Below are 26,195 nucleotides of genomic sequence, written 5' to 3'. Positions count from 1 at the left end.
AAGTCACCCCTGAGCTAGTTCGCAGACACAGACCCATAACAGTGAAGCTCTTTGAAAACGTTTGTCCAAAAAGATGCAATCCAAGTTTTTGTTTTTTGCACTTAATCCTTTCATAAAAATCTCCACAAAGTTGAGAATCTATGTCAGTGCTATATATGCAGAAAATGTTCTCTGTTTTTCCCTTAGAAAATTTCCTAATAAACTACATTTGGAACAACATTACTACACAAATTGTGCAAGTAATATTTTTGTTATGTGTTTTTTGTATTGTCCTGACGAATGCTCCGTAGACCCGGCTGGGCGATATGGAGCAGAAACATGTTGACGCTGTAAATACCAAGGTATAAGGAGATTCATTAACTCGACCTCCAGTGATACCGCAACCCCCCACTTTTAATAACTATACTCCACCTTCTCATTAAAAAATTTTTTGGTCCAGTATTTGTTTTTTACAAAATTCTTTTTTCTTTGGGTGCCCCCCTCCCCCTTTTTATCTCTGGACACTGCTACTTAGACCAGAGGTTGCCTCTGGGTGAGGCTTGGCATATAGCACGTCTTTGGAACACTCAATGACAAATGCCTTAACGTGTGTGAGGGGCGGAAGAAAGATATACACCGCACGAACAACACCGCGTTTATGAGAGTGTTCCATCTTAACCAATGGTTAAGCAGTATCAAGTGTCCATTCTCCTTGATTACTAGATTACTGTTACTGGGGTAATGAATGGACCCTCTATCCTCCTCCCTACCTTCTGATTATCCTCTCTACTCAATACCCTAAAATCAATTATACGTGACCAGCATGATAATTGAACTAAAACATAATCGAGTCTGGATTCACTACCTGGTTTGTTAAAAGTGCATTTACTTGGGTTGTCTGATTTTGTGCGCCCATTGCATGCTCTTAGACCGTAGTTAAGGGTCAATGCTGTTATCTGTAATGCAAGGGGTGTCCAGGCTCTTGGTGGGGGAGCCACAGTGTCTGGTATCAGCCAACTAGCATCCTCCTCTAGGGAAGGTCCATCAAGCAGGCCAGGGAGTGGCTCATAGTGGGAATTGAGGTCTCCTGCTACCATATGTGGGAGGTCCCTTGGGATATCGCTCAGAAAGGCTGAGAGATCTTCAATCGTTTTGATTCGCCTGATGTAGCCGCGGGTCTCGAATAGACATTTATGACCAACAATTTGGCCATGTTTGGCCACTCTAGCTGGACGGGTAATATATCCTCAGAATCCTCAGCTAAACACCTAGCCTTACAGCCCAGGTGGGAGGCAATCAATGTTGCCAACCCTCCTGACGGGCGTCCCCTTCCCCCCCATTTTGCTTTTTTTAAAAAGACTTCAAAACCTGGGCTTGTGAACTCCTCTCTTGCCCAGGTTTCCTGAAAGAGGCAAATGCTTTTTGAGCTGATAAATGACAGCCACTCTGGGCATTCTATTTTATTTCCCAGGCCAGGTACGTTCCATGAAATTATGTTAAGCGCAGCAGGTCTTGGAGGTGGTAGCTCGGTGTTAGAAAGGTTGTTATCTGTGGGGGCAGGATTAGGATTTAAGCTTCGTGACAATTCACCCTGTTCATCCTCTAGGTTGGTAATATTATCCCCTACAACAACTGTGCAGTTAGCAGGATCTTGGGAGTGGTTGAATATGTTGGGAGCAGTTTTTAATTCTGTTTGTAACTGGGTTTGATCCCAGGCGATGGATCTATCCTCACTATGATCTCTTATAGCAAGCTGATCTACTACCCTGGCATTGCAGTCAACCAGTCAGTCGACCATTTCAAGGCTGCTATACCTGTTCGAGGTTGGAAAGTAGACTGGGTGGTGCATTCTATGTGGGCCAGGGACTCCTCTCGGTCTACCTCCCCATCCCCCCCTCCTTCTAGTGCTGTACTCCCAACCCTCCCCCTCTCCATATGACGGTGGATATTCAGGCAGCATGTTCCTATGGTAGTAAGGCTCCCTCCTTCCTGCACTATTGCTCTCCCACTCTCCCAATAACTCCTGATGGTGCCCCCATCTTGGATCTTCTGATAGATAGATACTTGATGGGTAGAAGGATGAGAGAGGGAGAGTCTGGATTAAGTTCCCTTGATCGTCGGGGGCCCAACTACAAATGTACGAGGCTATCTTTGGTTCCCTAAAACTGACCACAATGCAATCACCCCCAGTTGTCGTTCTCAGGTTGCCCACCCAGGCGACGCGTCTCACCATGAGTACATCGCCAGTTGTTCATTGCGGGAGGGGTCTGTATATGGACAGCCAATTGATAACTTTGTTCTTGAGAGAGGCTGTCGTCTCAATGGAATTGGGAGATAGTTCAGGCACACCCACCAAGATCACTGTATAGGGTGACGACTCAGGTGGTAAGTTTACAGGTTTGATTTTCCGAGAATTAATCTGGGTGTTATCAGAGGGCCTCGTGACGCTCTTGGCTTTGTCTAGAGGATCAGGTTTATCTGTGGGTTTAATGAATGTAATTGATGGTGTAGGTATGGATGCCTGAATTTGTGTGGGTGATTTGGTTTGTATGGGCGGTATGGTTTTATTTACAGTAGAATGGGTTTGGATGATCTTATTATGATTGGGTTTTGCTTTAGCGTTTTGGGAAGTGGATATACCAGTTTTATTCGTTAGAGTTATATGATCTGTACTCTTTTTAGGCATACTGTCTGACCCTCCTTTGGAGCCCTTGGTTTCTGACTTAAGACTGTCTGCCAGCTGGACTGTTGATTTTTCTATATTGACCAGCCTTGCTTCGATCTTTATCAGCCGGGCTTCCAAGGGGCTTAGGAGTGACCTAATCAGAGAGCCTATATCTGCAAGAGTAATGTCCTCGTTCGTGAGGTCTATGGAAGTATTAGTAGGGTAGTTGGGGATATCTGCAGTAAGAGTGGCAGTTGTTTGGGTATCCATAAAATTAATAGGTGGTTGCCCCAGAATGTTACCGCCAGAGCTAGCAGCATCGCTCACAGGCTTAAGCTCAGATGTTTTTAACTTGCTACCACCTTTGGTTTGCCCCCCTTTCGAATAGCACCCTCCCTTACTCCCCTCTGCGAATCAGGGGGGTTCTCGCTAGTGCAGGGAGTAACCAGGTCTCTACTAGGGGTTGATAGTGGGACAGATGTTGTTTGTATCGTTGGTAAGTTCATGAGGCTCATATCCTCAAGGTCATTTAAGCCCTCCATAGTGAGATCTGGGTTGGTGGCTGACTGGTTTATCTCTCAGCCCTTCTGAGTGGTACTGTGAGGTTCTGGCCTTCCTTCAGGGGTCTTAGCCAGAGCCATTGGCCCCATTGATGATCTCCTCACCCAGTCAATCTCTTGGGAGATACGTCTTTCAAGAACGGAGATTTCGTCTATCTACAATGAGCCAGCTTTAACAAAATAGTTATCAATAGTACCTTTTGGAACTCCAGCTCCGGCCTGTGCGGATTTACTTCTTGTTTCCCGGGTGCTCATCACAAAATCTTAATGGGCCAAGTCCGTGGGAAGTAGAACGATGGTGTAGGTCCGGCCAGGGGGGGTGGCCCGGGCCCGGTCTCTCCGGTCCTCGAACGGCCTCAAACGGCCCGCCCTTTGCCCGGGCTTAGCTCCGCGCTTTGTCCCGCGCGCGTCCCGCTTGCGCGTCAGGCGCTATCTGTATATAACAGGAGGGGGGCGGGAAGAGGACCAGCTGCGGCGAGTCTTCAGCGCAGCGCCCGCTGGTCCTCGCAGTCCTGCAGGGGAAAACAGCGTCTTTGGGCGGCTCCTCTTGTACTCAGGGAGTCCTTAGAGTCTTGAGCCTCAAGCGGCTTCCGCGAAGCGGGGGCCGCGAGGAGTTGATTGGAGTTGGGGAGATGAACACTTGGCCAGAAAGCACAAACTTCTTCCCTCGTTAGGTAGCGTTAGGTAGCGCGATGCACAGAGCTCCCAGCGCTCTGCTCTTTAATCCAGGCGGGAGGGGGGCGGGAAGAGGACCAGCTGCGGCGAGTCTTCAGCACAGCGCCCGCTGGTCCTCGCAGTCCCGCAGGGGAAAACAGCGTCTGTGGGCGGCTCCTCTTGTACTCAGGGAGTCCTTAGAGTCTTGAGCCTCGAGCGGCTCCCGCGAAGCGGGGGCCGCGAGGAGTTGATTGTAGTTGGGGAGATGAACACTTGGCCAGAAAGCACAAACTTCTTCCCTCGTTAAGTAGCGTTAGATACGTCTTAATCTGGCTCACCATTCACTCCTAACCAGGCTGATCAATAACTCCTATTACGATAAGGAGACTGTGATAATGCAAGTTAGCATACTAGTGACGGAGGGGCGGAGACGTGGGCCGGACAGGAAAGGGAGGTGGCTAGCAAGGGAAGAAGCAGAGAGTAGTAGGGACAAGAAGGAAACAGTCGAGAGAATAAAGTCCTCCAAAGAATTCAAGAGTCCGTGTCTATTATTGCTGGGAAGACTCTACAACTGGCGACGAGGGTGGTGAGTCAGCGCATGGCCGGAATCCCGCGGATGACTAGTTTCCCGTGACGCCGTGGGCGTGGTGTTGCCGCCGCGGTGTGCGCTGTCATCTGGGTGTTCCCCCCCAGCTGTGTCGCTTGCTGTGGTTCCTGATTCCCTGGCTCATGAGCCGTGGGAGTGCTGATTGCGTTCGCGTACGAGCTCTGCGATCTGGGTGCCCACCCCAGCCGCAAGTGCTGCCCAAGACGTGCTGCCTCGCGCCGGGAGCCCACCCCGGTCTTACCTGGCGCCTGGAGTCTTGGGTTGATGTCAGGAGCCTACCCCGATTTGCCGTGCTGCATCCCTGCATCGATGCGATCGTCGGACCGGTGAGTGCCTTCCTGTGCATGCCGAGGTCCCCGGTGTGTGTAGAGCTGGGCCAAATCTCGCGGGAAGCGAGATTTCGACAGCGGTGGCCATCTTCAAGTCAGGCATGCATCTGCATCTATCCCCTGTCAAGGATAGCCGGCGGCCATCTTAGAGTCAGGCAGCAGTGATTCTGCAATCAAGCACAGGCAAATGCAAGCCTGAAAACGGATATTGAGTGGCACAATCTTGCGGAAAGAGTGTTGTGACACCAAAAGAGAGAAAGAGGACAGGCAGTCCACAAGCGCATGATCCTTACAGTGGACATATGCAGCAACATATCCTGTGATGCCATCAAGTGCGTGATTGAGCGAAATAGATACCCCCGCAAGTGACTTCCTAAGTATACTACTACGTCCCGAAACCATCCAAAGGATGTCAGGATCACCGTCACGCCTAACTCAAGCCCAAACCCCAACCGACACCAGCCGACCAGGCATGATGGGTGTTTCCTTCCTACGCCCACCCTAACCGCTCGCTCTAGTAGCTGGAGGAGGAATGGGCCTTCGCAGGCAAGAGTGGCAGTGACTTCCTGAGTATACTACTACGTCCCGAAACCATCCAAAGGATGTCAGGATCACCGTCACGCCTAACTCAAGCCCAAACCCCAACCGGCACCAGCCGACCAGGCATGATGGGTGTTTCCTTCCTATGCCCACCCTAACCGCTCGCTCTAGTAGCTGGAGGAGGAATGGCTTGGGGACTTCGAAGACTTCATGCAAGGGTCTCACGTGACGGAGGAAGATCAGAAATTAATCGCTTTACGTAACCTCTTAGGGAAGGAGGTTGGTCAACTCATAAAAGAACTGCCTGCGAGGGATGCTGGGTCATACGCCAAAGTGTGCGACGCACTAAACAGGAAGTTTCTACACATAAGGAATGATGACTATGAAAGGTACACTTTCAACCTAGCCTCACAAGAGAAGGAAGAACCCATGAGCACGTTCATCACACGGGTTCGACGGTTGGCTCGATATTGCAAATTTGACACGTTCTCCACTGAACATGCTCTCAGACTACACATTATAGAAGGCTGTCAATCGGAGTCACGTTTGATGAAATTGAAGAGATGACCAGAGTTCATGACCAGGCAGAAGAGCACGCCAAGAAGATGGAAGCAGGGCGTACGGAAAAGCATGAACAAGCCTTCCGACTTCAATCTCGGACCACCCGCAGATCCTCTCATGGTAGACAAAGATCGTCTAGACCTAAAATTCATCATCAACACACGGGTCGCAGACGTCACAGCTCAAGCAAAATGGACAAGAGACGGGAACGTCAGCTCAAGTGTTATCGATGCGGATACGACTTCCCTCACGCTGATGCATGTCCCGCCCTTGGACAACAGTGCCGGAAATGTGGGAGAGACAACCATTTTGAAAATGTCTATGGAGAATACCGAAGAGACAAGCAAAGGGAACATAGCGGGTCATCTCGTCCAACGACTATGCGCCATCACGCCAAAGCGGTACAAGATCGCCGAAGATCATCCACTGTATCCTCACAATCAAGTGGGGTATCACGCAAATCATACTGGTCCAGGAGATCGCCGTCACAAGAATCGAGGTCGCCATCGCCTGTGTTATAGGACAGCGACAAATACATCTGGGGGAACATCACTTACAACGCATTTTTTACAACGCACTACCATTACATCGCAACCATTACAACGCATACCATTACAACGCATTGCGCTGGGGGGCGCTCTAGGATAGGGAATATATTTAATTTACTATCCAACACCTTCCCTGCTATCCACGGGGACTGGAGTTGGAATAGTAAATTAAATAATTCACTATCCAGCGCCTAAAAGCATTATGCGTTGTAATGGACTGCGTGCTAAAAACCGCGTTGTAAAGGCATGCGATGTAAAAGCATGCGTTGTAGTGACACCAATCCATACATCTGTATGGTGGCAGTTTGTACTTGACAGTGGCGCCTCCCTAAACTACATTCCAGTGACCGAATATCGCAGGATGAATCCAACCCCTCCACTGAGCCCGGCACAAGTGAGAGTGTACACTTGGATGTCAAGAAAACCACTTTCTTGCCTAGAAAAGTTTGCAACCACTCTCACTCACAAGGATCACACTGTGCCCGCTCACATACATGTGATCGAGGGACCAGAAGCAGATTGCCTCCTCAGCCTTCCCACAGCTGAACGACTCCGACTGGTAGAGATCCTCTACAGTGTCAATGATGACCCAGACATCATCCACAAATTTCCCAAACTATTCAGAGGACTCAGCAAAATGGCTCGCTGTCAAGTGCGGCTACATATCAATGAACAGGTAACTCCTGTAGTGCAGCATCACAGAAGAGTCCCATTTCATCTCCAAAGGGCTGTTGAAGAGGAATTACAAGAACTACTGCAAGCCGACATCATCGAACAAACAGATGGACCCACCCCATGGGTTTCTCCAGTGGTGATCGTGCCGAAAAGGGTACCTCAGACAAAGTGCACCTCTTTGTTGACATGAGGGTACCCAATACCGCCATCGAGCGAGAGCGACATCCTGGGCCGCATCTGAGTGACATTATTGCATCCCTTAATGGAGATCAAGTCTTTTCCAAGTTGGATCTCAGCAAAGGGCACCATCAACTTGAATTACATGAAAAATCACGGTACATCACCACATTTGCCACTCATCTCGGACTTTTCAGATATAAGCGGCTTAGCTTTGGGGTCTCTTCGCCAGCCCAGATCTTTCAAGAAGCCATAAGAAAGACAATCCACCACATTCCAAATGCCCTAAATTACAGCGACGACATCCTGGTTTATGGTGCAACAGTGCAGGAACATGACACGGTGAAGGACTGGGTTATTTAAGACCCAGCGGTGCCAGGGGACAACACCTGAAACCTTCGTGGGTAACCTGCTCCGGCGTACGAATCACAGAGACACGGGACACTTCCTTCGGCGTCAAAGATTCAAGGTTTATTTACTGCAGGGAAACACAGAAGGCACAGGAAGTACAATGAGTGTAGTTCGGGGAGACTGCTTCAAATTGGTTCTGTGGATCGCTCCTTTTATACATAATTCACCCATAGGTTTACATGGTACACAAAGGTTTACGACTCGGTTCCCATGATTATCCCCCAGAGGGGTCGCTTTGGTCCCTTTGATACATTCAAGGTCCGGAACATAAGTGCGGAAACATTTGGCGGTTCCCAACTGTAAAAACCCATCTTCCCACCATTAGTACATTCCAATCAGCAGTAAAACAGATCGAAGAAGGAACAGGGACAGGTGCAGAGGAAGATGGAAACAGTGGGGAGATTGGAAAGGGTGTAAAAGGGGAGGTATCGGGAAACACGAGCTACAGGCATCAAAGGGGACGTGCCTAATGAGATGCACGGCTGAGACAATAAACCGGCACGGCGAGATGAGCCTCGAGCGGGCCATCTGCCTTACAGTATCATCCCCCTCATCATAAAGACACCTTCAAAGGACATGTGTCTTCCGCAAATATCTTGGGAGTCCCAGGGTCGCGAAGCGGACAACGTCCGTTCGCTGGCTACTTGAGGGCAAGAGACAAAATGGATGCCGTATCTAAGATGGAACCCGTGGGTACAGATAGAAAAACCCACGTAGCAGACGAACGGTTTAGGTTAGCACAGCGAAACTGCGTACACCCACTAAACTCGTCATTTGCGGTTCATAGATACCAGACTCGACTATATTTGTGCGAGTCGAAAACACCACTTACAATCGTCACGGAACCTCAGACGCTCCTTTTGCCCTCATGTAGGCAAGCACTAGTCGGAATCATACTCGATATTCATCAGACCATCTAGATGTTGCTGTAGCATAGCTCTGTCCAACCGAGCTCTTTTGGTAACAGGCGGCTGTCTTATACACGTTGTAGCACAGAGGCCACATAAGGCAGGACCACACTGCACACAAAGGCAACACGTGAACAGGAACGCCACAACAACTCCGATAATCATCAGAATCTTCCAACCCCAAGTCGACATCAGGTCCCAAAACCACCCAAGTAGCGTCCAATCCCCTACATCCACGTGCATGGATTCAGAGATCTTATGCAACTTTGAGATGGCTTGATAGACAGTCGGAGCATTATCTGGAATGAAAATACAGCAGCTCGAATGTATCACCTTACATACCCCACCTCGATCTGCTAAGATCACGTCTAAAACCATACGGTTTTGTAACGTCATAAGTCTATCCGCCTGAAGTTCTGTGGTGATATTACCAAGGGCACTGGCAGTAATATTAGCTGTCGATTCTACCACTCGAGTCAACTGTCTCAGGTTCCTACTATTAACCATAGGTCCCCAAAACGGGAGGAAACCCTTGAAAAAGTCTCCTGCCTCTTGACCGGCAGTGTCCTCTTCGCTAATTACGCCTCTCACAACTCTGGTCTTGTGATAGTCTGCGTCTACAGTGAACGTCGGAGGCAACAGATTTGCGATAAAACATGAGCCCACAAAGTCGGAGGGCAACCATGCATACGCACGATCATGGCAGACAAAGTATGTACCCTTGGCAGCCAGAAACACAGGGGACGAGACCATCGGCAGAATGTAATTTTCAGTGCAAGCACTCTCTCCAAGTCGGGCTTTCGATCTTCGGCCACGACCCATTAGACAAAAATTACCAATGTGGGGTACGACCCATATCGGAGGCGAGCTTTTAAGCTGTTTATCACTCGTGAGCGCACTATACTCAACCTTACTCAGGACCCTATAGGCTTGTACCTCTTCCTCTGGGATGAGCGACGGCTCATAGATATCTCTATCTAAATCTTCTATCGCTATAGACAAAGGCTTGTGATACGAGCCAAGGCCAAAGTAGGGAGAACGTGGCTCTCGACTGGGGTAAGAATCTAGTGCGCTTCGAAACATTGTTTGAAATGCTCGAGCGGACCCCTGGGAACTATACGGTAACACCAGATATGGAATTCCCTTATCCGTGGTATGTGGCATCAACCCACACACCCAACAATTAGTAGTGTTAACCACTAACTGGTGCTGGTGAAGGAGCTGAATAAAGGAATTATTGCGGAATTCTGCACGTCTAGCCTGCTCGTGTCAGGTAAGATATGGAAGGAATGGGGAGATGCAGTGGAGGTAAGTTTAGGGTCAGAAGTAGGAGTAGGTATGGCAGGAGGTAAGAAGTAAGACATCGTGTAATACACCCCACCCGCCAATAGTGCAGAAACAGTCAAAAGCAGTACGAATATTTGAAACATAAAACATTTGGTACGACTAAGTTGTTGTAACTTGAACCTTTGCGCCTGAGCTTCTTCCAAGTCCATCAGCTTTGAAAACGCCATCCCCTATGACCGTCCGCAACGTTTCTTGACGCACTTCGTTCTGTGTAGCAGTAGTCAATCCCCAGGAGTTCCCAGGAACCGACGGTCTTTAACCTAGTGTCAAGACCTACTAACCAGAAGGAAGTACAAGCGCGGCCCTACGGCCTTTATTTACAATTATGTATATGCAAAATGTCTCTCAGCTGTGGAAGCAAAAAGATATGAGGAACGAAACTCAATATATATATATACAAAATAATTACAATGATACGAGTGTTCAAACTGATCGTGGAAAACGGGATAATGCAGTTGTCAAGGGACAGAACGAAATCTTTTATTAGTCCTTAGTGCTGGATCGCAAAAAGTATCGAGTTTTCCCAGGACGTGTCTGTTCGTCAAACAAAGGATCCGTTGAAGAGACAGCGTTCTGGTGATCAGTCGAATGTTCTGGTCTTGAGTCTTTTGATGACAAATGTTCAACAGTGTCTTTCTGCTGGACTGAGGATTCTCCAACAGGTTGTGCGTCGCTAAAAGGTACAAACGCCGGCAATCCTTCGGATTCAGTTGAAGCAATGCCTCTCCTCACCCACGAGTCTGCCGGCAACGGAATAGGGACTTTCTTCGTATGGGTGGCATGCACCCAGTTTTTCCGACCCTCTAGACGAACAGCAGTCCTTGTGGCAAGGAGGACCTGGTAGGGTCCAGTGAATCTGGGCTCCAAATTCTTCTTACGCGTAAAGTTGCGCGTCACCACCCAGTCTCCGGGCTGGAGCTGGTGGCCTGGACCCTCCGTCTGCGTCGGCAATGCTTCGTGAACCTGTTGGTGAATTAACCTCAGTTTAGCAGTCAGATCATGAAGGTAATCAATCAACATTGGATACTCAAGAACACAGAACACACCCGGTCTAGGGACCCCCCAAACATTCGCAGGACGACCGAACACTATTTCATAGGGACTGAGCCCTACTCGGGAGTGTACGGTTGCCCTTGTTGACAGTAAAGCTAAGGGTAAAGCGTCAGGCCACGAGAGACCAGTCGTAGCCTGAATCTTCGCTAGCTTCAGTTTAAGGGTGCCATTATACCCTTCAACCAAACCAGCTGACTGGGGATGATTGGCGCTATGGAATTTTTGATTAATTCCAAGGCCCTTACACACACTCTTCATCACACTCCCCACAAACTCACTTCCGTTATCCGACCACACAATCCGAGGCATTCCGTACCGAGGAAAGTATTCCTTCAGTAGGATTTTCGCAGTTGATAGAGCAGTGTTGTCTTTGAGAGGATAGGCTTCGATCCATCGGGAGAATGCGCAAACTACAACTAAAACGTATTTCAAGTTATTGCATCGCTCCATATGGATGAAGTCTAGTTGGATCACCTCAAAGGGACATGAAGGGGGAGCAAAACTACCAGGAGGAGTTGGGGTTCCCTTCCCAGGATTGTACAACATACATACCATACAATTCTTAACCAAGCGTTCAGCACATTTCGTGATACCATCATTCTTCCACACAGGAGACAACAACTTACAAATACCTTTCACGCTAATATGTGCTAACCCATGTGCCATTGTCACAACAGCCAGCACATACGCATCCGGCAACATCCATCTCTTCTGTTCTGACAAATCAACCCAACAACCATTCGCATCCAACTTTCCCGTACTTTCTCTCCACTTCGTCTTTTCAGTCTCGGTGGCCTCATTTTGAATTGCTTTCACACTCTCGATAGTGTCTTCACACATACTCGACTCTGTAGGCCACCTAACCGAACTCGTCACATACATTCGAGTGCTAAGGTTCCGGGCAGTCTCCTTAGCAGTCTCATCCGCAAACGCATTACCACATCCAACATCATCCGTCACCTTACGATGCGCACTACATTTAACAATCGCTACCTGCTTAGGCAGCGTAAGTGCATCCAAAAGATCATTCACAAGCTGACCATGCTGAATCTTCGTACCATGCGATGTCAGAAAACCTCTCTCTCTCCACAACCGTCCAAAGCTATGGGCGACACCAAAAGCATATTGGCTGTTGGTAAACACATTCACACGTTTTCCTTTCGCTAACACACACGCTCTAGTGAGAGCGATCAGTTCTGCAGCTTGGGCAGAATTCTGATTTAATCTCGCAGCCTCAACAACAGTATTCAACGTTACAACAGCATATGCAGTAGTCACATCGCCATTCGGCAATTTAAAACATGAACCATCCACATACAGCGTTCCATCTGGATCTTCCAAAGGAGTGTTTTTAAGGTCCACTCGACCTTTTGTTTCCTCTTCGGTTCTCAAATAACAGTCGTGTTCTGCTATTTCATCTGACTCTGAACTAGTTGGTAACAAAGTTGCCGGATTCAGAACATTACAACGTTTTATCTGAATATGACTTGCCAGCAACGTCAACTCGTACCCAGACAATCTCGCACTCGTCAAGTGCTGAGTTTTCGTACGATTTAAAAGAGTGTCGACTGCATGTGGAACCATCACCGTAAGCATATTATCCATGACCAATCCTGCTGATTGTCGGATGGACACCGCGGCTGCCGCTGTTGCTCTCAAACAACTCGGCAATGCTCTAGCTACCGGGTCCAAGGTCGAGGAAAAATATGCACATGGACGTTGCTTACCACCAAAAGGTTGCGTTAAGACACTCAACGCACAACCTTCCCTCTCGTGAACATATAATGTGAACGGCTTACTGTAGTCAGGAGTACCTAACACAGGGGCCGAACACAATGAATCACGCAATTCAGAAAAACTTTTCTGACATTCTTCCGTCCATGGTAAAGGAGTTGAAACATCCTTGCACGTAAGAGCCACCAATGGTTTCGCTAGCAATGAAAAATTTGGAATCCATTGCCTGCAGTACGACGTGATACCTAGAAAGGCACGCACATCTCTTTGGGTTCTTGGCACAGCCATTCGCGCAATTGCTGCAATTCTCTCTGGGGTCAACCGCCTTCCCTCCTTTGACAATAAGTGACCTAAATAGGTTACGACGTGATACCTAGAAAGGCACGCACATCTCTTTGGGTTCTTGGCACAGCCATTCGCGCAATTTCTGCAATTCTCTCTGGGGTCAACCGCCTTCCCTCCTTTGACAATAAGTGACCTAAATAGGTTACTTCTTGACAACAATATTGGAGTTTAGAAGGTGACACCTTGTGATGTAAATCGCAGAGATGTTGCAGCAACGACACCGTAGCAATTTTGCAAATGTCCTGAGTATCCGCAGCTACCAATAAGTCATCGACGTATTGGATTAAGGCCGCACCAGCCGGCAACGTAAACGCATCCAGTTGACCCTTCAAGGCTTGACTGTAAATAGATGGACTTTCACAGTAGCCCTGAGGAGCGCGTTTAAACCGGAAGCTGCGTCCACCAAGAGAGAAACCGAAAAGGTCTCTGCTCTCTTCTGCGATCGGGATGCTGAAGAACGCATTCTTCAAATCAATCACCGAAAACCAGGATGCAGAAGCTGGAATCAGAGTCAGTAGTGCCGTGATGTCAGGCACAAAGGGGAACTGAGGAATCACTATTTTATTTACCTCCCGTAAATCGATAACAAAACGATAAACAGGTGGTTTCGAAGGATCAGTATGTTTTAGAATGGGCAGTACAGGGCTGTTGCACACGTTTCCCCGTGTTTCCTCAATAACGTCTTTCTCGATCAGATCATAGATGATCGCTAACAGTGCTCGTTCACCATCAAGAGAAATACGATACTGGGGAATACGTGGCAATCGCACATTAGATTTCAGCTGAACAACATAAGGGGAGATATCAAGCAGGCCCACATCATTGGGGCCTGTTGCCCACAAAGATGCAGGAAGAGAACTCAATTCCGGTGGAAGCTTATCGAGAGACAAGTACATAGGAGAGACAACCCTCTCTCCCAACGTAAGCTTTACACCCGCAGGAGAACAATACAAAGTGGCATACAAACGTTTAAGCAAATCCAGACCCAAAAGATTTTCACCACAACCCGTAGTCAAAATCAACGGAGCTTGCAGCTCACGAGGCCCAATTGTAAGGGGCAAAGGGCGTGAAACTGGATTGCTAACGGGGGCGCCAGAGAATCCAACGGAAACATTTGTTAAGCCAGACAAAGGTGCGCCAGGGAGTTTCGAATGCATTATGGAACTTTTCGCTGCACCAGTGTCCAACAGAAAAGGCTCAACGACGCCCGATGTAGCAACTGCGACGTAAGGCCCTCTCTGATCAACCGGAACTGATACCACTCCCTCTCCTTGTCTATGGCTGTCCTAGTAATTACTGTCGTCAGTTCCCTGATCGACGTAATAATCGTCTACATTGTACTGCGCAGATCGTCCTTGCGATGATCCACGTTGATCGAAACAGTTATTGGAATTTGATGAGTTATCTGAGCGGTCATTTTGAGCACCACGACCCCTACCGCGTGATGTCTGCTGAGAACCACCACGACCCCCTCTAGATGAGTTACCACTATTACGATCGTTTAGAACAGGACAATTACATTTTAAATGACCCTCCTGTCTACAATAGGCACATTGATTATACCCTAACGAAGATCTTTGGGAAGAGGAGTCATTTCGAGATTGTGATCGATTAGATTGCGACTGCGATCTATTTTGCTGCGAAGCATTCTGATTCGAACGCGGAGGATACGCTTGCTGTAACAACACTTTAGTTTTAAGCTCTTTCGTCTTTTTATCAGCGCGGTCGTTCTCCTCTTTCTCTCTGTTCTCATAATACTGTGCCGTAGCCAATATTTGAGCCGAAGTAGAAACGGCCCACGCACTTTCAGAATTTTTCAATTTATTGCTCAAATCGGGCAATAAGTTAGAGACAAATTTGTCCACGAACAACCGTTGACCACCCTCAGTGCCCATATCCTGACCACTATGGTCGATGAATGCCTCCTCGAATCTCGTAAAGAAGTCGGAGACACTCTCGTCCTTCTTTTGCCTACAAGCTGACAATTTGTCCCAGTTCACCCTCATAGCTGGCATAAGCGTTTTCATTAGTGTAATTATTCTCTGAGGGAGAGCAGCAATCAACTGTTCGGGTTTGGCACCACCAGTTTGCAACCCATCCGCTGCTATAATGGCAGCCCAATCGCCGCCCAGTTCATTTGGATGATGTTCCTGACGAATCTTAGCCCACACCGGTTGCGGTACGACATTGCCAAACAGCATATCGATATCGGCAAGATTCATTACCGTAGCGTCTACAAGCTGCGACAATTCTTTATAGTACCCTGCAGGATTTTTGCGAGGGTCAGGCAAAGATTGTTTCACCTGCAACACTTCCGATCGCTTCCACGGGAGATGTATCCACACTCTCTGGAAGTATGGTGGAATAATGGGGTTAGCATTAGGATCGCCTGGCATCCACACTGGTGGAACCTCACGCATGGGAAACTGACCAGACGCATCTAACTGCCTCTCAACATCCTCAACAAACAGGGCTTGAGGTATAGGAGTGGGGCGAAAAGATAGCAATCGCTCAACAGCACGTTGAACGTTAGTATCCACTATCAGTCCATTCGAGAACTGAAGCTGTAGATCAGACAAAGCGGTCAGCACCTCGTCAGGTGCATCGGCTGATATTTGATCGCGCAGAACCTTACACATTTCTTCGAACACGTACCTTTGTGTCGGTACATTAAATTGACAAAACGTGTCAAGTACAGCGCGTGGAGGATTTCTAAGAGGATGCGACATCCAACCCATCGCCATATTATATAGCGAAGCACGTTCCCTGTTACCAGGAAGCTGACTACGTCTCTGAGGACCATCTGAACCAGCGGACCCAAGAACAGGTCCGAGAGAATGAAAGAAGCTAGCCGCAATAGGAGAAGTACGACTACGAGTAGATGGAGAAGTATAGCACAAGGGACTAACAAGAGAAGGAGTAGAGACAGAAGCAACAACAGGAGTTAACAGAGCAGGAGCAGTAGCGGGAACAGGAGTATGTGGAAGTGGAGGAGCAGTAGGAATAGCGACAGGCAAAGGAGCAGGAACAGTCGGAAGAACGGGTGCAGGTTGAGGAACAGGTTGAGGAATAGGTGGAGGAGCAGGTACAGGGGGAACCACAGGGACTGCGGTACCCTGTACATACGGAGGTGGCGACTTCATAAGATAAGACATTAAGGGATCCTCAACTGATTCTTCCTTCTTATCCGACTCCGTAGGCAAAGCAGGATAGCATTTATCTATAGTCATACGCTGTAGCCTATCAAACACTTCCTTTTCCTTAACCTCCTTATCACGCTGAAACTGCTCTGCTTTCTTTACAATGGCAGCAACACCATCTCTCTGATTACGTTTAGTCTGTCTGATCTCTTTCTGTCGGGCTTCTTTACGCCACAACCGAAAGGCATCAAACATGGCCGGCCTTGACTTTTTCTCAAACAATTTAGCCTCTAGATTATTTAAGATCGGGGTCTCAAAGCTACCATGAGGTGGCCAACTAAGGACACCGTCTTTTTTAGTGTAGCGAATCCAATAATCATTAAAGGTAATCGGGCCTAGCCCGTGTTTGCTGTACAGCTCATAAGTTGGAGTTCCAACCGGAGGTATCGGACACGGGTCCTCCAGTCCGGAATCCGTGCCACAACGTCTGAAACAACTAAACAGAGTACTACAACCAGGCATCTTGCACACTAGCCGATTTTCACAAACGTCAAGGGTTACGGGATTTACCAAGTCCCTGCAAAGAGCAAAAACCCTCGGTTTTTGGCGGCTGCAGTCGTCAAATAACACAACAAAGTACCAAGAACCACAAATGCAATGGAACCATGCAACAACTAAGCAACCACAACCAAGACTCTGGGAGCGACCCACAAATACTTAACTCAAAGATCGATGGCGTCACCAGGAAGGCCCGTCAATCGTCTCGCTATACCAAGGTCTACGCCAGGCGCCAAAACAGGTCTACAGTCAGGGCAGCAGTCCGTCGCAGCCGTCAGGAGGCGGGAATCTTCGCGGGAAAAGTCTTCGGGCCACTTGTTTCGACAACAGGATCGATGAAGCGGAGTGCACCTTCCCTCGGAGATTTCATACGAAGTTCCTCACGATCGTCGGGCTTGGACCGGTACCACTGATGCAGCCCCACGTTGGGCGCCAACTGAAGGACTGGGTTATTTAAGACCCAGCGGTGCCAGGGGACAACACCTGAAACCTTCGTGGGTAACCTGCTCCGGCGTACGAATCACAGAGACACGGGACACTTCCTTCGGCGTCAAAGATTCAAGGTTTATTTACTGCAGGGAAACACAGAAGTCACAGGAAGTACAACGAGTGTAGTTCGGGGAGACTGCTTCAAATTGGTTCTGTGGATCGCTCCTTTTATACATAATTCACCCATAGGTTTACATGGTACACAAAGGTTTACGACTCGGTTCCCATGATTATCCCCCAGAGGGGTCGCTTTGGTCCCTTTGATACATTCAAGGTCCGGAACATAAGTGCGGAAACATTTGGCGGTTCCCAACTGTAAAAACCCATCTTCCCACCATTAGTACATTCCAATCAGCAGTAAAACAGATCGAAGAAGGAACAGGGACAGGTGCAGAGGAAGATGGAAACAGTGGGGAGATTGGAAAGGGTGTAAAAGGGGAGGTATCGGGAAACACGAGCTACAGGCATCAAAGGGGACGTGCCTAATGAGATGCACGGCTGAGACAATAAACCGGCACGGCGAGATGAGCCTCGAGCGGGGCCATCTGCCTTACAGTATCATCCCCCTCATCATAAAGACACCTTCAAAGGACATGTGTCTTCCGCAAATATCTTGGGAGTCCCAGGGTCGCGAAGCGGACAACGTCCGTTCGCTGGCTACTTGAGGGCAAGAGACAAAATGGATGCCGTATCTAAGATGGAACCCGTGGGTACAGATAGAAAAACCCACGTAGCAGACGAACGGTTTAGGTTAGCACAGCGAAACTGCGTACACCCACTAAACTCGTCATTTGCGGTTCATAGATACCAGACTCGACTATATTCGTGCGAGTCGAAAACACCACTTACAATCGTCACGGAACCTCAACGGCACTAGACAGGGTTTGTCGTGCCCTGTTGGATGCAAATCTTACTCTAAACAAAGACAAATGCGAATTTCATAGGTCCACACTGAAATTCTTTGGACACATTTTCTCAGGCGCAGGAATGAAGCCTGATCCTGAAAAAGTAGCAGCCTTGAACGACACCATGAACCCTCAGGATGTAGGAGATGTGCGATCTTTTCTAGGAATGGCGAGCTACTGTGCCAGGCACATACGAGACTATGCCACCATCAGCTATCCATTGCGTAAACTCACAAAACAAGGGCAGCCGTTCCAATGGACAACGCAATGTGAAACAGCCTTTCAGGAGATCAAAAGGGCGGTTGAATCTGCCAACAACTTGGCCTACTTTAATCCTAAGAAGAAAACAGAAATCACGGTGGATGCCAGCCCCGTTGGCTTAGGAGCCATACTGGCCCAATTTGACCATGACACTGACCAACGACACATTGTTGCATACACCAGCAGAAGTCTTATAGACACAGAAAGAGCTTATTCTCAGCCCGAGAAGGAGAGCCTAGCCGTTGTATGGGCATGCGAACACTTTCACATCTTCGTGTATGGCAAACACTTCACATTGGTAACGGACCACCAAGCCTTAGTCACCATCTTTGGCAACCCACGAGCTAAAATTTCCCCCAGGATAGAACGTTGAGGCCTCCATCTCCAAGAGTACACATACACCATAATACACAAGCCCGGGAAGGCTACCAATCCCGCCGACTATATGTCAAGGCATCTTAAGGCCACAATCACGTCTGGGCCCTCCCTAGCAGAAGATACATACACTTTGTGGTTGACCATGCCAGGCCACCTGCGGTTCCACTAGAAGCCATTCGGGATGCCACGAACCAAGACGCTCTTCTGCAGCAGGTGAGACATTGCATTCGAACAAACAGCTGGCGGCACTCAGATGAAGATGAGCCAAAGGAACCGAGTGCAAGGCAAGAACTGAATGCATTCAAACATGTGAAAGATGAACTATATATTGCTACGGATGGACTTGTGCTCCGAGACCAGAGAATTGTCATCCCCATGCAACTTCACCAAGGTGTCATCAACTTGGCGCATAATGGACACCGTGGAGTGGTGGCGACCAAGAGAGCTCTCAGAGAGAGAGTGTGGTTCCCGTTATTGGATCAGATGGTAGAACTGACTCTAAAAGACTGCCCACAATGTCAACTAGTGAGCCAAGGAGAGCCTCCTGCTCCCCTTCAGATGTCCGCTCTAGCCAGTGGTGTCTGGCAAGACATTGCCTTGGACTTCTTTGGTCCTCTTCAATCAGGGAAATACATCCTAGTCCTCATGGATGAATACTCCAGGTTTCCCATCGCCCAGTTCGTCTCATCAATGAAGGCTACTAACACCATAGCTATCCTCAACAAAGTCTCTGCCACCTGGGGCATACCGAAGACAATTAAAACAGATAATGGGCCGCCATTCAACGGGCAGGAGTTTGGGGAGCTTGCCAAACATCTTAATTTCAAACATCGTAAGATTACTCCCCTATGGCCGCATGCCAATGGAATGGTCGAAAGATTTATGGCCACCCTGAAACAGACACTCCAACAAGCGGCACTTGACAAGCGGGATCCACAAGCGGCTTTAAATGAAGTCTTACGAGCATATCGAACAACCCCACATGCTACCACTGGCAAGTGCCCTGCCACCCTCATGTTGGGACGATCTTTAAGGACCAGGATACCCACTCTGGATGAGGCCCTCCAGTCTAACACACATGAACGTGATCATGACGATCTTGCCATAACTGATCGGAAGAACAAAGAAAAGATGAAGTCATACGCGGACACTCGGAGGAGAGCCAGAACTCCGTCTATCCATGGGTACTGGTCAAACAAGAGCAACAGAGAAAATTGGACTGCCGATATCGAGCTGAGCCGTTAATAGTCACTCAGCAAAAAGGAACTATGATCACCGCGGAATCCGAGAACAAGAGGATCACAAGAAATGTGTCACACTTTCAGAAATGTCCTTCTGCTGTCAAAGATGCTCACACCGCTCCAGTGACAGCCATGGCTAGTGAAGATGCAGCAGCCGGCAGAACTCAATCAGGGCCCGTACGTCCCGATGAACTGGAAAGTGAGAGTCCAGAAGCTCATCTGAGACCACGACGAACCATCCGAAGACCAGTAAGGTTGATTGAAGAACTGTAAATATGTTAATGTTATCTTCAAGGTAACAGGCAGTTGCCAGTACAAGTGACTTTTGCATTTGTTAAAGAAGAGGGGAGATGTGATAATGCAAGTTAGCACACTAGTGGCGGAGGGGCGGAGACGTGGGCAGGACAGGAAAGGGAGGTGGCTAGCAAGGGAAGAAGCAGAGAGTAGTAGGGACAAGAAGGAAACAGTCGAGAGAATAAAGCCCTCCAAAGAATTCGAGAGTCTGTGTCCAATATTGCTAGGAAGACTCTACAACGACTATAAGAACCTTTTGATGTTGTTTATTAATCACATGCAAAGCTCAGCTCAAGGGGAGCCATGTCAGTGCACCTTCATTGAAATCAGAGTTAGCGCAATTGAAAGTTGTAGTAGGCATGCCCTGTTTTTGTTATGCACAATGCAGCACCATATGTCACAATTACAATAAAATTTTCAAAGTTCTCAAGCTTGAATTAAGCAGTCTATGCCATGTGAGGGTTCAGTTCTTGATCAGTTGTTTTGTGAATGTTGTAAAGTTTTTAATTAAAACTAAACATGTATTCTCTGTAGGAAACACTAGCTCCAGTGCGTTGCTCAAGCGGCGCGCGCTTTGCACCAGGCCAACGCGTCATGCGTGTGCTTTGCCTCTTGTGCAGGTTGCGTGGAGTTCCTGGAGCAGCCCACCATGGCCTTTGTCCGGCTCAACGAGTCGGTGTTCTTGGAGTCTGTCCTGGAGGTTCCCATCCCCGTGCGCTTCCTCTTCATCCTGCTGGGACCGCGACAGAGCAACATGGACTACCACGAGATAGGCCGCTCCATCGCCACCCTCATGTCCGACAAGGTAAGGCTTCTCAGGGTCCACTGGGCGGGCTTCTTCCATGGACCCACCAAGAGTGAGAAACTTATTGAGGTTCACACAAGTGAATCAGGCCATGATGAGTGCACACAAGGAGCTATTCAAGGTGATTCTGATTGTGCAGAATGAGCTGTTCCAGGTGATTCTGATTGTGCAGAATGAGCTGTACCTGGTGATTCTGATTGTGCACAATAAGCTATTCCAGGTGATTCTGATTGTGCAGAATGAGCTGTACCTGGTGATTCTGATTGTGCACAATGAGCTATTCCAGGTGATTCTGATTGTGCAGAATGAGCTGTTCCAGGTGATTCTGATTGTGCACAATGAGCTGTACCTGGTGATTCTGATTGTGCAGAATGAGCTGTTCCAGGTGATTCTGATTGTGCAGAATGAGCTGTACCTGGTGATTCTGATTGTGCACAATAAGCTATTCCAGGTGATTCTGATTGTGCAGAATGAGCTGTACCTGGTGATTCTGATTGTGCACAATGAGCTATTCCAGGTGATTCTGATTGTGCAGAATGAGCTGTTCCAGGTGATTCTGATTGTGCACAATGAGCTGTACCTGGTGATTCTGATTGTGCAGAATAAGCTGTTCCAGGTGATTCTGATTGTGCAGAATGAGCTGTACCTGGTGATTCTGATTGTGCACAATAAGCTATTCCAGGTGATTCTGATTGTGCAGAATGAGCTGTACGTGGTGATTCTGATTGTGCACAATGAGCTATTCCAGGTGATTCTGATTGTGCAGAATGAGCTGTTCCAGGTGATTCTGATTGTGCACAATGAGCTGTACCTGGTGATTCTGATTGTGCAGAATGAGCTATTCCAGGTGATTCTGATTGTGCAGAATGAGCTGTTCCAGGTGATTCTGATTGTGCACAATGAGCTGTACCAGGTGATTGTGATTTCTTGTGAGGAGCTGTTCCAGGTGATTCTGATTGTGCACAATGAGCTGTACCAGGTGATTCTGATTGTGCACAATGAGCTGTACCAGGTGATTGTGATTTCTTGTGAGGAGCTGTTCCAGGTGATTCTGATTGTGCACAATGAGCTGTACCAGGTGATTCTTATTGTGCAGAATGAGCTGTACCTGGTGATTCTGATTGTGCACAATGAGCTATTCCAGGTGATTCTGATTGTGCAGAATGAGCTGTTCCGGGTGATTCTGATTGTGCACAATGAGCTGTACCTGGTGATTCTGATTGTGCAGAATGAGCTATTCCAGGTGATTCTGATTGTGCAGAATGAGCTGTTCCAGGTGATTCTGATTGTGCACAATGAGCTGTACCTGGTGATTCTGATTATGCAGAATGAGCTATTCCAGGTGATTCTGATTGTGCAGAATGAGCTGTTCCAGGTGATTCTAATTGTGCAGAATGAGCTGTACCTGGTGATTCTGATTGAGCACAATAAGCTATTCCAGGTGATTCTGATTGTGCAGAATGAGCTGTTCCAGGTGATTCTGATTGTGCAGAATGAGCTGTTCCAGGTGATTCTGATTGTGCACAATGAGCTGTACCTGGTGATTCTGATTGTGCAGAATGAGCTGTTCCAGGTGATTCTGATTGTGCAGAATGAGCTGTACCTGGTGATTCTGATTGTGCACAATAAGCTATTCCAGGTGATTCTGATTGTGCAGAATGAGCTGTACCTGGTGATTCTGATTGTGCCACAATGAGCTATTCCAGGTGATTCTGATTGTGCAGAATGAGCTGTTCCAGGTGATTCTGATTGTGCACAATGAGCTGTACCTGGTGATTCTGATTGTGCAGAATGAGCTGTTCCAGGTGATTCTGATTGTGCACAATGAGCTGTACCTGGTGATTCTGATTGTGCAGAATGAGCTATTCCAGGTGATTCTGATTGTGCACAATTATTTTTCTTTTTTTTCTTTTTTGAGATTTATAGAGCGCCTGGTGACTCGAGGGCATCCCCGCTCTATAAGAATGTAAAATCCAGGACCGGCGGAAACCAGGAACTATTTGGGGAAGAGGAGGGTTTTGAGTTTTTTGCGGAAAAGTGCGTGGCTAGGTTCCAGGCGCAGCAGGCGAGGAAGAGCGTTCCATTTAGAGGCGGCCTTGACCGAGAAGCGGCGGCCACCGGTACGCGACTTCTTGAATCTTGGGACTGTGGCCAGATGTTCGTTGTCCGAGCGAAGGTTTCTGTGGGCTTTATAAGGTGTAATCATATCTTTGAGGGCGGCAGGTCCAGCCCCATTGATGAGTTTGTGCGTGATGCACATGGCCTTAAACTCCACTCGCTGGCGGACCGGAAGCCAGTGCAGAGATTTAAGGGCCGGTGTGGTAGGGGCTCTGGGAGGAAGGTTGAGAATGAGTCTCGCCGCGGCGTTTTGTGCACGCTGGAGTTTGGCCAGGGTGGTTTCAGGAGCGCCGAGGTATGCGGCGTTGCCGTAGTCCAGACGTGCTAGTATGAGCCCTTGAACTAGAAGTTTCCTGGACAGGGGGGGCAGGAGGGGGAGGATCTTGCGAATTGAACGGAGAAGGCCAAAGCAGGTCCCCGCGGTCTTGACTGCCTGGGTCTTCAAGGAGAGGTCCTGCTCCAACCAGAAGCCCAGTGTTTTAATTTCTGTCTTAGGCGTAGGGATGTCACCGAAGGAATCCGGCCAGACTGAAGGAGGGACGGAGGACCATTTGTTGCCCAGAAGCATGATTTCTGTTTTTGTCCCGTTCAGCTTCAGCGAGGATTCGCACATCCAGGTATGTATGTCTTGCAGGCAGTTAAGTAGGATTTCAGGGTTATTGTCCAGCTGGGAAAGAGAGACGACGAGTTGGGTGTCGTCGGCATAGTTGACTATTTTTATCCCATAGGGGGTAACCACATCCTCTAACGGGGCCATGTAGACATTAAACAGGGTGGGACTAAGCGAGGACCCCTGGGGCACACCACATGTGAGCGGAAGGGGGTCTGAGCGGGAGTTGCCGTCCCACACCTGAAATGAGCGACCCGAGAGGAAGGATTTGATCCAAGCATGTGCGGTTCCCACAATTCCTGCCTTGGCCAGGCGATGGAGGAGGACACGGTGGTGCACCGTGTCGAATGAGGCACTGAGGTCCAGGAGGATCACTGCCACTGATCCTCCTGAATCCAGGATACACCTAGCCTCCTCGATGACGGAGAGGAGTGCGGTGTCTGTGCCGTGGCCCGTCCGGAACCCGGTTTGTGACTGTCGTAGTATTTTATTCGTCTCGAGGAATTGGGAGAGTTGCACGTTGACTAATTTCTCAGCCACCTTGCTGATGCAGGGAAGGAGCGAGATGGGTCTATAGTTGGCCATATCGTCCGGGTTCAGGTTGGGCTTTTTCAGCAAGGCCTTGACAACTGCGCTCTTCCACGAGGAGGGCACTATGCCTTGGGCAAGAGATGTGTTAATCAGATCCCTAATGGTAGGTGAGGTACTGGGAGAAACGGTTTTTAAGAATCTGACGGGTGCCGGGTCCTGGGGGGATCCACTTCTCATTTTGGCCAGCGTGGTGGTAACCTCATCGAGGGAGACTCCTCTAAAGGAGGACAGCCGCGGGCTGGTGGAGCAGGCGTCTGAATCAACCAGGATGGGGGGGCTGATTCAGGTGATTCTGATTGTGCACAATGAGCTGTACCAGGTGATTGTGATTTCTTGTGAGGAGCTGTTCCAGGTGATTCTGATTGTGCACAATGAGCTGTACCAGGTGATTCTGATTGTGCACAATGAGCTGTACCAGGTGATTGTGATTTCTTGTGAGGAGCTGTTCCAGGTGATTCTGATTGTGCAGAATGAGCTGTACCAGGTGATTCTGATTGTGCAGAATGAGCTGTACCAGGTGATTCTGATTGTGCAGAATGAGCTGTACCTGGTGATTCTGATTGTGCACAATGAGCTATTCCAGGTGATTCTGATTGTGCAGAATGAGCTGTTCCAGGTGATTCTGATTGTGCACAATGAGCTGTACCTGGTGATTCTGATTGTGCAGAATGAGCTGTTCCAGGTGATTCTGATTGTGCACAATGAGCTGTACCTGGTGATTCTGATTGTGCAGAATGAGCTATTCCAGGTGATTCTGATTGTGCAGAATGAGCTGTTCCAGGTGATTCTGATTGTGCAGAATGAGCTGTACCTGGTGATTCTGATTGAGCACAATAAGCTATTCCAGGTGATTCTGATTGTGCAGAATGAGCTGTACCTGGCGATTCTGATTGTGCACAATGAGCTATTCCAGGTGATTCTGATTGTGCAGAATGAGCTGTTCCAGGTGATTCTGATTGTACACAATGAGCTGTACCTGGTGATTCTGATTGTGCAGAATGAGCTATTCCAGGTGATTCTGATTGTGCAGAATGAGCTGTTCCAGGTGATTCTGATTGTGCACAATGAGCTGTACCAGGTGATTGTGATTTCTTGTGAGGAGCTGTTCCAGGTGATTCTGATTGTGCACAATGAGCTGTACCAGGTGATTCTGATTGTGCACAATGAGCTGTACCAGGTGATTCTGATTGTGCAGAATGAGCTGTACCTGGTGATTCTGATTGTGCACAATGAGCTATTCCAGGTGATTCTGATTGTGCAGAATGAGCTGTTCCAGGTGATTCTGATTGTGCACAATGAGCTGTACCAGGTGATTATGATTTCTTGTGAGGAGCTGTTCCAGGTGAATTTGATTGTGCACAATGAGCTGTACCAAGTTATTGTGATTTCTTGTTAGGAGCTGCCTTTAAGAGACCTTACTAGCATCTGGGATAAAACACCAGATAAAAGATAATTAGTGAATTGTGCCAGTTGCAAATCCAAGATCTAAGTCATGTCCTATTTGTATGTTCAAAGCTGCAAAGTGCCAGGCGAGTGTTTATAAAACCAGTATTTATCAGATGTATTATCCACTCTGCTCAGGACGCATGTTCTTTGGTCTTGTCCCCTCCGAATGAAATGGTTTGTTTTAAGATATACCTTTGAAATGCGTACATTGTATTTTTTTACTTTTTCACAGTACTGTGGCACTTTAGCACTTAAACACTTTAGCA

General features: G+C 48.3%; 1 protein-coding gene across 1 annotated transcript in view; it reads left to right on the top strand.

The window, feature by feature from the left end:
* SLC4A3 (solute carrier family 4 member 3) overlaps positions 1-26,195 on the top strand; it is a 475,170-nt gene that overhangs the window by 321,294 nt on the left and 127,681 nt on the right. Inside the window, exon 12 of the mRNA XM_086958435.1 lies at positions 20,980-21,164. Coding sequence (XP_086814561.1) covers positions 20,980-21,164 — 185 coding nt within the window. The remainder of the gene's footprint in view (positions 1-20,979; positions 21,165-26,195) is intronic.

The sequence above is a fragment of the Lissotriton vulgaris genome, chromosome 2_1 (assembly GCF_964263255.1).
Source record: "Lissotriton vulgaris chromosome 2_1, aLisVul1.2, whole genome shotgun sequence".
Lineage (NCBI taxonomy): Eukaryota > Metazoa > Chordata > Amphibia > Caudata > Salamandridae > Lissotriton > Lissotriton vulgaris.
The sequence above is the reverse complement of the archived record's forward strand: the minus strand, read 5'-3'. Positions and strand labels throughout refer to the sequence as shown.